We start from the raw sequence: 12,632 nt of genomic DNA on the forward strand, positions 1-12,632 counted from the left end.
ACACCGTGCTGCCGAACTGGAATTTGAGATTGGGGGTGGCAAGGGTGGGGAAGAGAGCCTAATATAACTACAGTCAATCTTTGTACAAACGGTGGCAGTTTATTAAGTGTTTTTCATGTACGTTATCTCAATGAATCTTCCCCACAAGCACGTAAGTAGGGTCAACATCCTCATCCCCATTTCACAGATGCAGACACTGAGGCTCAGAGACTCACCCAAGATCACATAGATGCTCACTTTAAGTTGAGACTCAGGGGCGCCTGTGTGGGCTCAGTCAGTTAAGCGTCCGACTCTTGGTTTAGGCTCAGGTCATGATCTCGCGGTGCGTGGGTTCGAGCCCCTCATCGGGCTCCGTGCTGACAGTGCAGAGACTGCTTGGGATTCTCTCTTTCTCCCTCTTTCTTTCTCAAAATAAATAAATAAGCTTTAAAAAAAAGTTGAGCCTTAAACCCAGACTTCCGACTCTCCACGCTGCCCCCCATCAAACCCACCACGACCTTGTTCAACCTTAGAGACCTTAATAAAGCCTCCTTCCCGAGGAGTAAATCAAGGCCCAAAGAGGTAAAGACTTCCCCTAGGAGCGCACGGTTGTTCGTGACAGAGTAGGGGCCTCCACGAAGTCTTCACCTCCACACTGGGGGGAACCTTTCTTCTCCAGCACCACGGAGGTAACAACCACAGCCAATGGGTGTGTGTGTGTGTGTGTGTGTGTGTGTGTGTGTGTGTGTGTGTGTGATGGGGACAGGGAGAAGAGAGCGAACAACGTTTTGCTTCTGCTTCTTCCCCTTTCATTTTGTCGTCCTAAGTCCTGTCTCCTCCCTCCCCTCATGAAAACTGTGCCTAACCCCTCTTGCTCTCCCCGGGTTTCTTACCCCTCACATCCTTCCCTACGCTGGACTCTTGCAGGCTGTCATAGAACAAATCTCCTGCCTTCCTCTCCCTCCCTCTTCCATCACTGGTGCTCCCCACCCACCCAGAGACCTGGCCTCACTTACACATGCTGTCTCTTGGCTTCTTCCCCTCTCGCTCTGCCCACTCCCTTGAACCTTTGATGTCCCAGAGCACCGGAAGTATGTAGGAAGGGATGGGTGGTGGTTGCTAAAAACTTCCCTTCATAGGGATGAGCTTTACAGGCGGGCCCTGCACACAACTCTGTCTTGGAACCTAAGTGGGGACGGAACAGGGGGGAGGGCGAGGAGGGGGGTTGAGGACAACCCCCCAGCAGAACCGCTATGATGTCAGACCTGGATGTGCCTATAGCCCAGAACTTCCTGGGATAGAGAAGGAAACTAAAACCAAAACTGAAGGCCAGTGAAGATGACCTTCTCAGAGCCACAAAGCCAGGGAGTGGAGGCAGGCCTGTATCACACATCCATAGTCTCTCCGCGGCCTCTCTGATTCCGCGTGCTGAGAGAGAGAGATGAAGGGCAGAACGACCCATTCCAAGTTCTTGGTCTTACTGGTGACTGTTAGCGGAGGGGCAACAGACACACTGTATAAAGACATAATAATAATCGGTTTTGCCCCCCAAGAGGCTTTTCATAATAATGACAACCAACGTTTGGGTAGCGTTTTACCATTTCTGTGTAAGTTTTCACGTAACCCCCACAACAGCCCCGGCGGCGGGGGGATTATTATGGAACTATTTTTACCAATGAGACACAGGTTCAAAGGTACTAAATCATTTGCTCTTGGTCATACATCTAGGAAAGGGGGTGATTAGGGCTCAAGCTAGCTGGGAAGCTCCAGAGGGGCAGGGGCAGTGTTGATCGCCTCGTCACCACACCCCCGAAGCCCAGCCCATTGCTGAATGACTAAGCGAACTTCAGGACTGGTTTAAGTTCTCTGAGTTTTTATTTTCATTCCTTATGTTTTTAAGTAGGCTTCATGCCCAGTGCGGGGCCCCATGGGGGGCTTGAAGTCACGACCCTGAGATCAAGACCTGAGCTGACATCGAGAGGCGGACGCTCAACTGACTGAGCCACCCGGGGCGACCCGTTCACAAACCTTTTAAACTAGGGTCCTACCACTTCAGGAACCCCCTAGATAGTCCTCAGTGAAAGAGAGAGGTGTAGACACAAAACCTGCTCAGCAAATGCAAATCCAGCTCGTACAAATCCTTTGCTCGGGCATTTAAGGAAATGGAGAAAGGCAGTATTCCTTGCCCAACCTTAGAAAGAGCCCGTGTGGGGGCGCCTGGGCGGCGAAGTCATTTCAGCCTCCGACTCTTGATTGCACCTCAGGTCATGACCTCACGGTTTGTGGGATCAAGCCCCACGTGGAGCTTTGTGCTGATAGTACTGAGCCCGCTTGGGATTCTCTCTCTCCGCAACCCCCCCCCCGCCCCTCCCCTGCTCACGCTCTCTCTCTCTCTAAAAATAAATAAAGAAAACTAAAAAAAAAAAAGAAAGAAAGAAAAGAGCCTATGTACGTTTCCCTGTGCTTCTGTGTGCTCTGGAGGAGAGCCGAGATACCCCAGATGGGGACACGCCAGGTGGGGACATAGCTTCGCTCCCCAACCAAGAGAGTAGCTGGACAGCAGAGGGCGCTGCACAGCTACAGACCTTGCATTCATGGGCTAACCTGTTCCGGGGCCAGAAAGGTTTGCCAGAGACAGCCAAGGACCTTGGGTGATCTCCTTTGGCTTCAAGCGTTCTGTGATCCTATAGCAACTTCTCTTCTTCTCTCCAGAAATCTGAGTGGCACCTGAGAGGTAGCTGAAGGAGAGAGGGTCGTTTTGAAATCCACTGTACCTTTTTGAACTGTGTGACCTTGGGTGAATAACTCTCTGAGCCTCAGTTTCTTCATGGGCAAGGAAAGATACTGTGTTGTGCAGAATTAGAGATGAATTTGTATCAGGAGCCCCTTGCAAGGCATGGGGTTGAACAACCATTCCCTGCTTATGTTCCAGCGGCCCACTCTGTGCCAGGAACAGTCCTTGGCCCTGGAGAGTCCATGAATGGGCCAAAAGCAAACCTGGCCCCTGCCCTTACAGAATTTACAGCCTAGTAGGGAAGGCAGATTTTAATCAAATAACCCCACAGACAGATGAAAAATTACACGTGTGCAAGTCAGTGCAACAAAGGAGTGGTTTTGGAGCTGGGTGGGGAGGAAGTACCTAGCAGGGAGATTTCTCCAAGGTGGTGAGGAAGAGAGAGGTGAAGGTTGGTGGGAGATGAAGCCAGAGAGAAGCAGGGATCAGATCACACAGGACCCCATAGGCCTCCTTAAGGAGTTTTGTCTTTAGCCTAAGAATGATGGGAAACTACAAAGTGTTACAGTCACAGGTTATGGACAAATTTCCATTTTATTTATTTATTTAGTTTTAAATAATTAGTTTTGAGAGACAGTGTGCACAGGGGGAGGGGCAGAGAGAGAGAGAGACAGAAGATTCAAAGTGGGCTCTGTTGCTGACAGCAGAGAGCCCGATGCGGGGCTCGAACTCATGAACTGTGAGATCATGACCTGAGCCGAAGCTGGGCACTTCACCGACTGAACCACCCAGGTGCACCTCTATTTTCGCTTTTAATTTTATTGTTAAGTAAAGTCCACACCCACTGTGGGATTCGAACTTAATGACCCAGAGATCAAGAGTTGCATGCTCTAGCAACTGAGCCAGCCAGGCGCCCCAACAAATTTCCATTTTAAAAAGGTCTCTCTGGCTCCAGGACTCATATCTTCTTTGCCTCAATGCACCCTGAGGTGCAGAGTTGCTAAGTTCTGCTGGCTGATCCTTCCTCCTCCTCTCTTGCATCCCTCAGCATCTCTCATGGGATTGCAATGGTTTCCTAACCGATCTCTCTGCCTGCAGTCTCCAGTCCAGTCCTCTCCCTCCCCTCCAGTCCAGTATCCTCTACACAACAAGCTTTACCTTATTTGATCTTCACGACAGGCCTGCAAGTAAGCGAAGCAGCGGTCCTTATCCCTATTTTGCAGATGAGAAAACTGAGGCGTAAAGCTGTTGGGGAGCTGGCTTGTCCAGGACTGCGAAGTCCTGTTAACACTTCAGGAATTTTGCAAGCCAAATTGTTAAACACAGCCACTGTTAAAAATGAAATTGTACACACTTATAATTAAATGAGGTTTAAGACAAAGGTAATACAATTTCAAAACTCATCACTTTCTAATAATTTTACTATTACTACTTACCTATGCTCTTGGAGTTGTTATTGTACCTGCATGAGGAAACTGCTACAAAAGGGTACCTTACCACTCGTCTCTTTCGTTCAGTAACAATGTGTGCGGCAGATTGAAATCAGCCATGGTGGGAGTATTTACACCATGGATATCAGCAAATGCTACAAATCAGGGCCTTGATTTATTGTTGTGTTGATTATCTAGATTTAAGAAAGTGATGGAGAAAAAGTTAACAGTTTAGATTTTAATTTAATGTGCTACGTATGCCTATAGCCATTACAATGTGAACAGCAAAGAAACTGAGGAAATGTTCTTTCAGTATTTGAAAACTGTTTTCTGATTCAGCAAGCAAGTCACTCCCATAATAAGACCCTCTTTATTTTTTTTTCACTCTCCTCTTACACTGACATTGAGGAGAACATCAACCAACATTCATGCTGCAGTTCCATACCACAGGCTACCCATACAAGAGCCTGCCAAAAATCAATTAAAGGATTCTTTTTTTTTTTATTTTTATTTTTGGGGTTCTTGGGTGGCTCAGTCAGTTAAGCATCCAACTCCTGATTTTGACTCAGATTATGATCTCCTGGTTCGTGAGATCGAGCCCTGCATAGGGCTCCACACCGACAGCACTGATTTTGGGATTCCCCCCCTCTCAAAAATCAAATAAATAAACCTAAAGAAAAAGATTCTTATTTTTAAGTAATGTCTACACCCAACGCGGGGCTCACAACCCCGAGATCAAAAGTCGTATGCTCTATGGACTGAGCCAGCCAGGCGCCCCAATGAAAGGATTCTTGAGAATCAACGAGTTATATGGAATTTGCAATTGTACTATTATTATTTGTAAATTGTGTGCTCTACATCCTTTACATCAGTGAAATTTGGAATAAATTTATGTGCCATATATATGCATATATTGCTCTCTTCCCTCCAGAGAGTCGGCTGTCGAACACTTATCAGCACACCACTGGCTCTAGAACACACATTATTCATGTGTCATTCCATCAATATTCACTGGATGCCAGCAGGTATACAGATAGTCAATGTAGAAATGACTCGGCCACGGCCACACAGCGCAAGCGGCAGAGGCGGGACCAGATCAGAGGTCCTCCCAAAGCCAGCGGCTCTCGGCCAGGGCTAAACCCGGCTTTCCAGGGCCCCTCGACCGTACCGGGGAGGGGCGGCTTTGGCCTCAGCGCCCGGGAAGTAAAAAGCAAGGGTCGGGGCAGGGGACCAACGGCCAGGCGAGAAGCAGCCCACGGCCAATAGCGGCCCAGGCCGCACTTCACGTCACGCTCCGTGGAGGCAGGCGCGAGCACGCCCTGGGGGAGGGGGCGTGGTCATAGCCTCCCGGAAGTGACGCCATCCGGGGGCGGTCCTCGGCGGCGGCGGCGGCGGTGGCGGCGGCGGCGCGCGGCCTGGGCTCGCGCTGGGCTCCGCGCGCCCCCCGCCCCCCTCTATGAGGCAGAGGCCGCGGCGGCCGTTAGCGCTGTCGCTCCGGGGGCCGCGGCGGGCGGGGCTCCGGCGGGGCCCGGCCTAGTCCCCACCCCAGCCCGGCTCCCAGCCGCCCGCCCTCCCTCCCTCTCCCCGATGCAGGGGGCCGAGCTCCGGGATGGCGAGGCGGCGGCGGCGGCCGCTTCGTACCGCGTCCTGAGCCGCCTGCTCGGCTATGGAGAGGCGGCCCCCGAGCCAGGCCCGCCGCCGCCGCCCCCGGGCCATGGCCCCCCGCCGCCACCCTTCCTCGCGCGGCCCGGTCCGCGGGGCTCCCGGCCGCCGCAGCTGATGGTGTTCCGCAACGTGGGTCGGCCGCCGGAGGAGGAGGACGCGGAGGCGGCCCCAGAGCCGGGACCCTCAGAACTGCTGTGTCCCCGGCACCGCTGTGCCCTGGACCCCAAGGCCCTGCCGCCGGGGTTGGCGCTGGAGCGGACCTGGGGCCCGGCGGCTGGACTGGAGGCGCAGTTGGCGGCTCTGGGGCTCGGGCAGCCGGCGGGGCCGGGGGTCAAGACGGTCGGTGCGGGTTGCTGCCCGTGCCCGTGCCCCCCGCAGCCGCCCCCTCCGCAGCCCCAGCCCCCTGCTGCCGCCCCGCAGGCCGGGGAGGACCCCACGGAAACGAGCGACGCGCTGCTGGTCTTGGAGGGCTTGGAGTCGGAGGCCGAGAGCCTGGAGACGAACAGCTGCTCGGAAGAGGAGCTCAGCAGCCCGGGCCGCGGAGGAGGAGGGGGAGGCCGGCTTCTGCTGCAACCCCCGGGTCCTGAATTGCCCCCGGTGCCCTTCCCGATGCAGGACTTGGTCCCCCCAGGGCGCTTCAGTAGAGGGGAGCAGCAGCAACCGCCCCCGCCCCCGCCTCCTCCCGGGCCCCTCCGGCCACTCGCGGGCCCTTCTCGGAAGGGCTCCCTCAAAATCCGTCTCAGTCGCCTCTTTCGCACGAAGAGCTGCAACGGCGGCTCCGGAGGTGGGGATGGGGCCGGCAAGAGGCCTTCTGGAGAGCTGGCTGCTTCAGCTGCGAGCCTGACGGACATGGGAGGCTCCTCGGGCCGGGAGCTGGACGCGGGGAGGTGAGACTGGCTGGGGGGGCTGGCCGACAAACTTCCTTTTCTTGTTTCATTTCCCTTTCATTCTGCGAACAAGATCCTGACCGTTCTTAACGATATGCTTTTCCTAAAGAGGCAGAGACTTGGGGCTAAAGGTGGTGACCTCGCCCATAAGGTCAGAGCTCTAATTGTGGGAACAGCTTTCATTCCAAGGGTCCACTCCGGTGACACTCCTCAGCTGGTTAGCATCTCTCCTGTTGGGAGATGATTTGAAACCAGCCCCCCACCCCCCACCCTGGCCTGGATTTTAAAGTTTTCCAAGGTGTCTGTCTACCATTACTCTTGGTAGGGAGGTTGCTGGAAATGATTGGGGCAAATCTTTGGGGCAAAAAGTTGGTGTTGTAACCACCTTGCTTAGTATTCTTTCCGTGCACCAGCACCCTCACCGTTTTCACAGTCAATCATACAAATGATGTGACACACTTGTGCAGTTGTAGGCCAGCAATTGTTTGGGCATCTCTGTTCCACATTAATTTTTTATTTAAAGTTTTATTTATTTAAGTTATCTCTACATCCAACGTGTGGCTGGCACGCACAAACCCTGAGATCAGGAGCGGCACACTTTTCCTACTGGGCCAGCCAGGTGCCCCTCTGCTCAAAATTTTAATGTTTTCCTGGGTGCTCCCTTAGATGTACTTGGTATCTCAAGCCTGTGTGCGGACACATTGTGAGAGTAGAAAATAGTTTGCTCTCAAGCCCATGTGAGTATTCTAAGTGTAAGGTATAGACATGGGTGCCTGAGTTCTAGGCCAAGTGATGAAAATTCCAGACTTAGATGTTGATTTTTTTTTTTTTTTCTCTGCATTTCTGAAGGACGGACAGCACTGTGGCAACCAGTGTTGGGTGTGCATATGGGTTTAGAAAGCTGTCAACTTTTGTCTCAAGAAGTGAGACTTGTGGTAACTGCCATTGTGGTTTGCACTGCTGAGTGGGTTCTTACAAAGATTGGAATTGGTTTTGGTGCAGCTCATATGATGGATTCTTGAGACACACGGGCAACCACAACCCAAGGCTGAAGAACGGGTAGACCCATAAATTTGAGAACTTGACTCTGCACCAGAATCACGTGGGAGAACTTTGGGCAGAGATCAGTCTGTCTGAGGGCCCAAGAATTTTGAATTTCTGCAGAGTTTCCCACTTGACCCCGAAGTATGACCTGGACTGGGAACCACTCATCCATGGACTTCTCCTTTCCCCGGAGTTTGGGTACCCCAGGAGGAAAGTGTGGGGTCAGTTTTGACTTCGCTGCCCTTTTTGACCAGCTGTGCCAGGGGCTCATCTTGGGGATCAGACCAAACCCAGACTGCCTAAAGAATTCAGTAGGTTAATGTGTGTTGCCTCCTCAGGTAGACCTGTATTTCTGCATTTGCTTCCCAATGAACTTAGGCTGGGAGCTCAGGTCTTGAAAAATGTGTGGCTGCCGGAACAGCTTTTTTTGTAGTAGGCTCTGCATTCGATGCTCCACTTACCAGCATAGGTGAAATTTTCATCAGGTTGGGGGAGGGCAGGATTGAAGCTGTGGGTAATGACATAGGATAGACTGCTAATTTTCTTGTGGTTTGTCTTGTCTTTGTTCCATATTGACCAGGACTTGGTCTAAGATTCCAGAGACGCCAAATATGAGGTGTGGCGTGAAATTGGCTGCTACGTCTAATAGATTAGGAAGAGGAAAAGGCATATAACATTATACGGTTTTTTGCCTTTGGAAGCAGAATTTAATGGTCATTGGCTGCTCTGTTACCAACCCTCACACTAAGCACAATACAGATTTCTGCTGCAGAGCAAATTGGGCTGGAGCTCTGCAAAGAAGCTTAGTTCAGAGCACTGGAGAATTACATTTTTTGGTCCAAGGGCTTTTTCTGATGAATTGGAGAAGAGCTAGGTATTTGTGTATGAACAGTTGGTTGACTGCTATTAGGAGGCAGCATGTTGTACAGAGAACAACAGGAACATCTGGATTCCCCTTCCAACTCCAACATCAGCTGGGGAATGTAGGCCAATTTTGTCTTCTTCATGCTTCCTCTTTTTTTCCATCTGTAAAATGGGAGTGATTCTTGTCTTGTTCCTGTCCCTGTAGGAACAGACTGAAGACAAGAGAAATTGAGATGGAATATTTTGTGCCTTTGGAAAAGTAATAAGATTGAACTGGTAGGTTTTTTTTTTTTTTTTTTTTTTTTTAATGCTTAGGATTTGGTGCCGTTAGATTTGCTTGTTAGCTTTTCCACAGCTTACTACGTGCCAGTCTTGTTGGCAGCCTCGCAGCTGTGAGAAACTTGGTAAGTCTGGCCAGGGTAGTTGTGTGATTTCTATGGATCTGCACCTCCTAAGTAAGTCCGCCCTGTTGGGAAGAAGGATGAGTTTGGAATTTTAGTTTGTTCTCTTGTTTTGATTGGTAGGGACCTGGAGGCTGTGAGAAATGTCAGTCTTTTGCCAGAAGGTATATGCCTCCCTCCTTATTGTTGGTTGGAGTTAATTATGAGTCTCTGCGGTCTCTGCTGTATCATTTGGGGCTTTTCAGTAACCTCTGGGTATGATTCTCTGTGCCCTTCTTCACACCTACCTTTCCCACAGCTGTCACTAGAAAGTACTTCGTATAGTCATTTTATAAGCCTTAAGAGTTTCCATATTTTCACGTGAAACAAACCTTTAGTTCTTTTCAGGTTCTTTAGAGTCTGCTAAGTGGACCTGCCTGGATATACTGAGTCTTAAGTCTCGTATGAATTAGCTTAGAGAACTCTTTTCAAGTGAAGGAAGAAATGGGCCCAGCAACTAATCAGGTTTCTGTTCTGGAGAACTGGGCGAGGCCTTGTAACACACATATGTTGGAATTCAAAGAGCTGGGCTTGATGCCTGTGGGCCTTGGTGTGATATAGAATTGCTATTTCAGGAAAACCAGTGAAGTTCCCTTGTCTGTTTCACATATGTTGAGCTGATTGTCTTCCTTTGTATTTGGTAAAGAGTAGCATTGGCTCTAACCTTTTCAAATCATCACGGAATACACACATGGTTGGAAATGGGTACCTTGTTCATTTTTCAAGGTTTGTCTTTTGTGAGTTAACAGTTGAGGCTATTACTGGCAGTTTTGAGAGTTGTGAGGTGGAAAAATGGAGAACGGTTATGTAGTGGTTTGCTGTCTATTTGTTTGGAAAAAAGATACGGTTCTGGAAAGAGAGGCAGCCTGCCTTGGCATCAGTTTGGGGCCCTGCTGTCGTGGACAGACCTGAGATGTGAGGAGACATTGGAAAGCCTTTTCTGTTTCCTTGGGTCCTCGGGTCTAAGGGGGGTCTTTTTGAGAAATAGCATGACATGCTGAGAGCAAAATGATTTTATGGTGTGTGCTGAGGAAGTTCTGACTTTATGTTTGGGTTTTGGGTCAATACTCCGTTGATCTTTTCAGCTATTTTTCACCAAGCGGCTGTGGTTGGCATCTCTCTTTCAGAATGAGCAACCTAGCTTCAGAAATCTCTGTCCATTTGGGCCCGTGTCTTTGCCTCCTTGACATTTTCCCCGCTAATATTTTAAGGTTTTAGATCTTGGACTACGTCTCTTGGCTTTCCCCTGGAAGTTCCCTCCATAGGTTCTTGGTTTATGATGGAGTTTTGGATCTGACCTTGCTGCACAGATGTCTGTGTATTGGAAGTAAAAATGAACACATGGTTTTTGTGCCTGTAGCACATGAACAGACACTGGCTTATGACGTGTTGGAAATGGCACAGGCTGGCTGACTTGGCACTGTGTGCGTTAGCAGGGGCAGAGGTAAATTGTGGCCACAAAACCTGAAATTTGGACATCCTAGTTTGGGAGTTACTGTAGAAAAGGACATGTTGGAGTCTTAGGACATCAGTGGAGGGGATTCATGGACAAGAGAAGGAGGACATTATTCTTGCGTTGTTCATATTTTAGGTTTCAGGGAATTTGAGAAGTGGCCACTGGTTTTATCAATGTGTTGTCGGCCCCATCTAGCCTAATGCTTTTAACTCATTTTATCCCAGGGATCTGTTGCTGTACAATTAGTAATTTGCAGAGTGGAAATGGACAGAGGCCTTCTCTTTGTTTTCTGTAGCACAAGCCATGCGTAGCTGACACAAAGGACTGCTAGCCCCAAAGAAGACCTTTGCCTAAGGTCTTCTGCTGCCCCTGTGCTTTTCTGCCACCTGAGGTATAGCCCACCAAATCCTACCCCACCCTACCCCTCCAGTCTTTCTGCTGCTAAGATGCAAGTGGCCCACTGGCAAAGTTACGATGACTTAACTTTACACCCTAATGCTTATCAGGGTGATCTGGGGAGGAAGCAAATAACACAGGAATGTAGTATAGAAGGGTTTAGTTAAAAATGTTGCTGGACCTGAATCATTTGTGTCGCTTTCCAAAAACAGCACATCCAGCTTAGACGGGCTTTTCCCATTTTAAATGCTTCATATATACAAAAGACACAGAAAGTGCATGTACTATAATAATAATGAATTGCATACTTGGGTACCCACCGCTAAGCTCAGCAAATAGAATGTTATCAGTATCTTTGAAGACCCCTGTGTGTTGCTTCCTGATTACATCTCTTCCCTCCCCCCGCATAACCACCATCCTCAATTTTATGCTAATCGTTCCCTTGCTTTGTTTTTTATAGTTGTCTAGATTGGTCTTTTCATGAATGACTGCCATTAGAATGCTCTCAGGATCCTTGAGACAGAAACTGCCTTAGACTGTTAGACCGTTTCCACCCAAAGAAAGAAGGAAGCACTCATTTTTATTATTAGCTTTTCAGCCTCCTAAACCTTCTCCCTCTTCAAGCTTCCAGCCCTGCAGCCCCCTTATTTGCCAGAATAAGCCATCCCAGGGCTCTCAACTGGCTCTGGCTGTGTTCAGATTCATACGTATTTCTTTTTCTAGATCCTAGAAACTATGGTTTTCTCCTTCACAATGCCGGGGGTGGGGGAGAAGATGAGCTGGAGTGAGAAGGCCCCCGCAAGATGTGGGCATTTGGGTACTGCCGTTCTTCAGTGCTTGGCACCAAAGAGGCGCGTCCCCAGCATGGGCAGATGGCAGAGTAATGCAGCTTCCTTTGAAAAGAGGCAAACGGCCAAATGGCTGAGGTGCGAACCCTTTGAGAGGCCAGTGCTGTAGGTTTCTACTTGCTGAGTTTAACGTTGGACCCACAAGTTATCACATAAAAATCAGCGTGGAGGCTCTTCAGTCTCAAAGTTCATGTCCAGTGGAAATTAACTTTCCGTTGCAGCCCTCTGGAGTGTTGGAACTAAGCTGCAGCCTGTCATGAGCAACTTGTACAAACAGAGGACCATGTGTGGCTGTGTCTCGTTTGGATGCGGCCAGCTCTCCTGTGCGCGCCTTGGGTGGGGCAGGCGCGGTGCGCGCCATCATCAGATGAGAAGTCTCAGCACGGAAGAAGATGCAGGGGAGTGTGAGATAAGAATCCAGAGTCTTGGCTGTTTCTGAGGAAGGTCTTCACGAGACGCTTTTGAAATTTTGTTTGAAGTGAGTCTTGAGAAGCTTGGGCATCTGTGTTAAAACAAACGCGCAAAGATCTTCCGAAGTCAAATAATTTTAAGTAGGGTTTCTATTTTGGACTTCCTATGCTTCTCCTCTATGGTGCATTTGAAGTTTTATTTAGTACTTTGGGTAGAGTTAATTTTGGAAGGTGAGCCAGGTGTAAGGCCTAGAGGCAGGCACTCAGTTCATGGGATTTTTTTTTTTTTTTAAGTCTGATTTATTGAGGTATAATTTATGGCCATCTAAAATTTACCTCTTTTAGGCGTCTCGTTCTATTAATTTTGACAAGTGTATTCAGTCACATAACCTCTGCCACAGTCCAGATATAGCATATTTTTATCATTTCGGCAAGTTCTTTCCCTTGTCGTCAATTCAGTCATCCTGAGGGGAGTTTTT

The 12,632-nt window shown here is 49.5% G+C and overlaps 1 protein-coding gene across 3 annotated transcripts in view; it reads left to right on the plus strand.

The window, feature by feature from the left end:
* The first annotated feature begins 5,586 nt into the window (after positions 1-5,586).
* The window catches only part of SOCS7 (suppressor of cytokine signaling 7), a 31,700-nt gene continuing 24,654 nt past the window's right edge, over positions 5,587-12,632 (plus strand). Inside the window, exon 1 of one of the 3 annotated variants that reach the window (XM_023244799.2) lies at positions 5,587-6,695. In XM_023244799.2, coding sequence (XP_023100567.1) covers positions 5,731-6,695 — 965 coding nt within the window. In that variant the 5' untranslated portion in view covers positions 5,587-5,730. The remainder of the gene's footprint in view (positions 6,696-12,632) is intronic. The other 2 variants (XM_023244796.2, XM_023244798.2) reach the window with 2 other exon arrangements.

The sequence above is a fragment of the Felis catus genome, chromosome E1 (assembly GCF_018350175.1).
Source record: "Felis catus isolate Fca126 chromosome E1, F.catus_Fca126_mat1.0, whole genome shotgun sequence".
Classification (NCBI taxonomy): Eukaryota; Metazoa; Chordata; class Mammalia; order Carnivora; family Felidae; genus Felis; species Felis catus.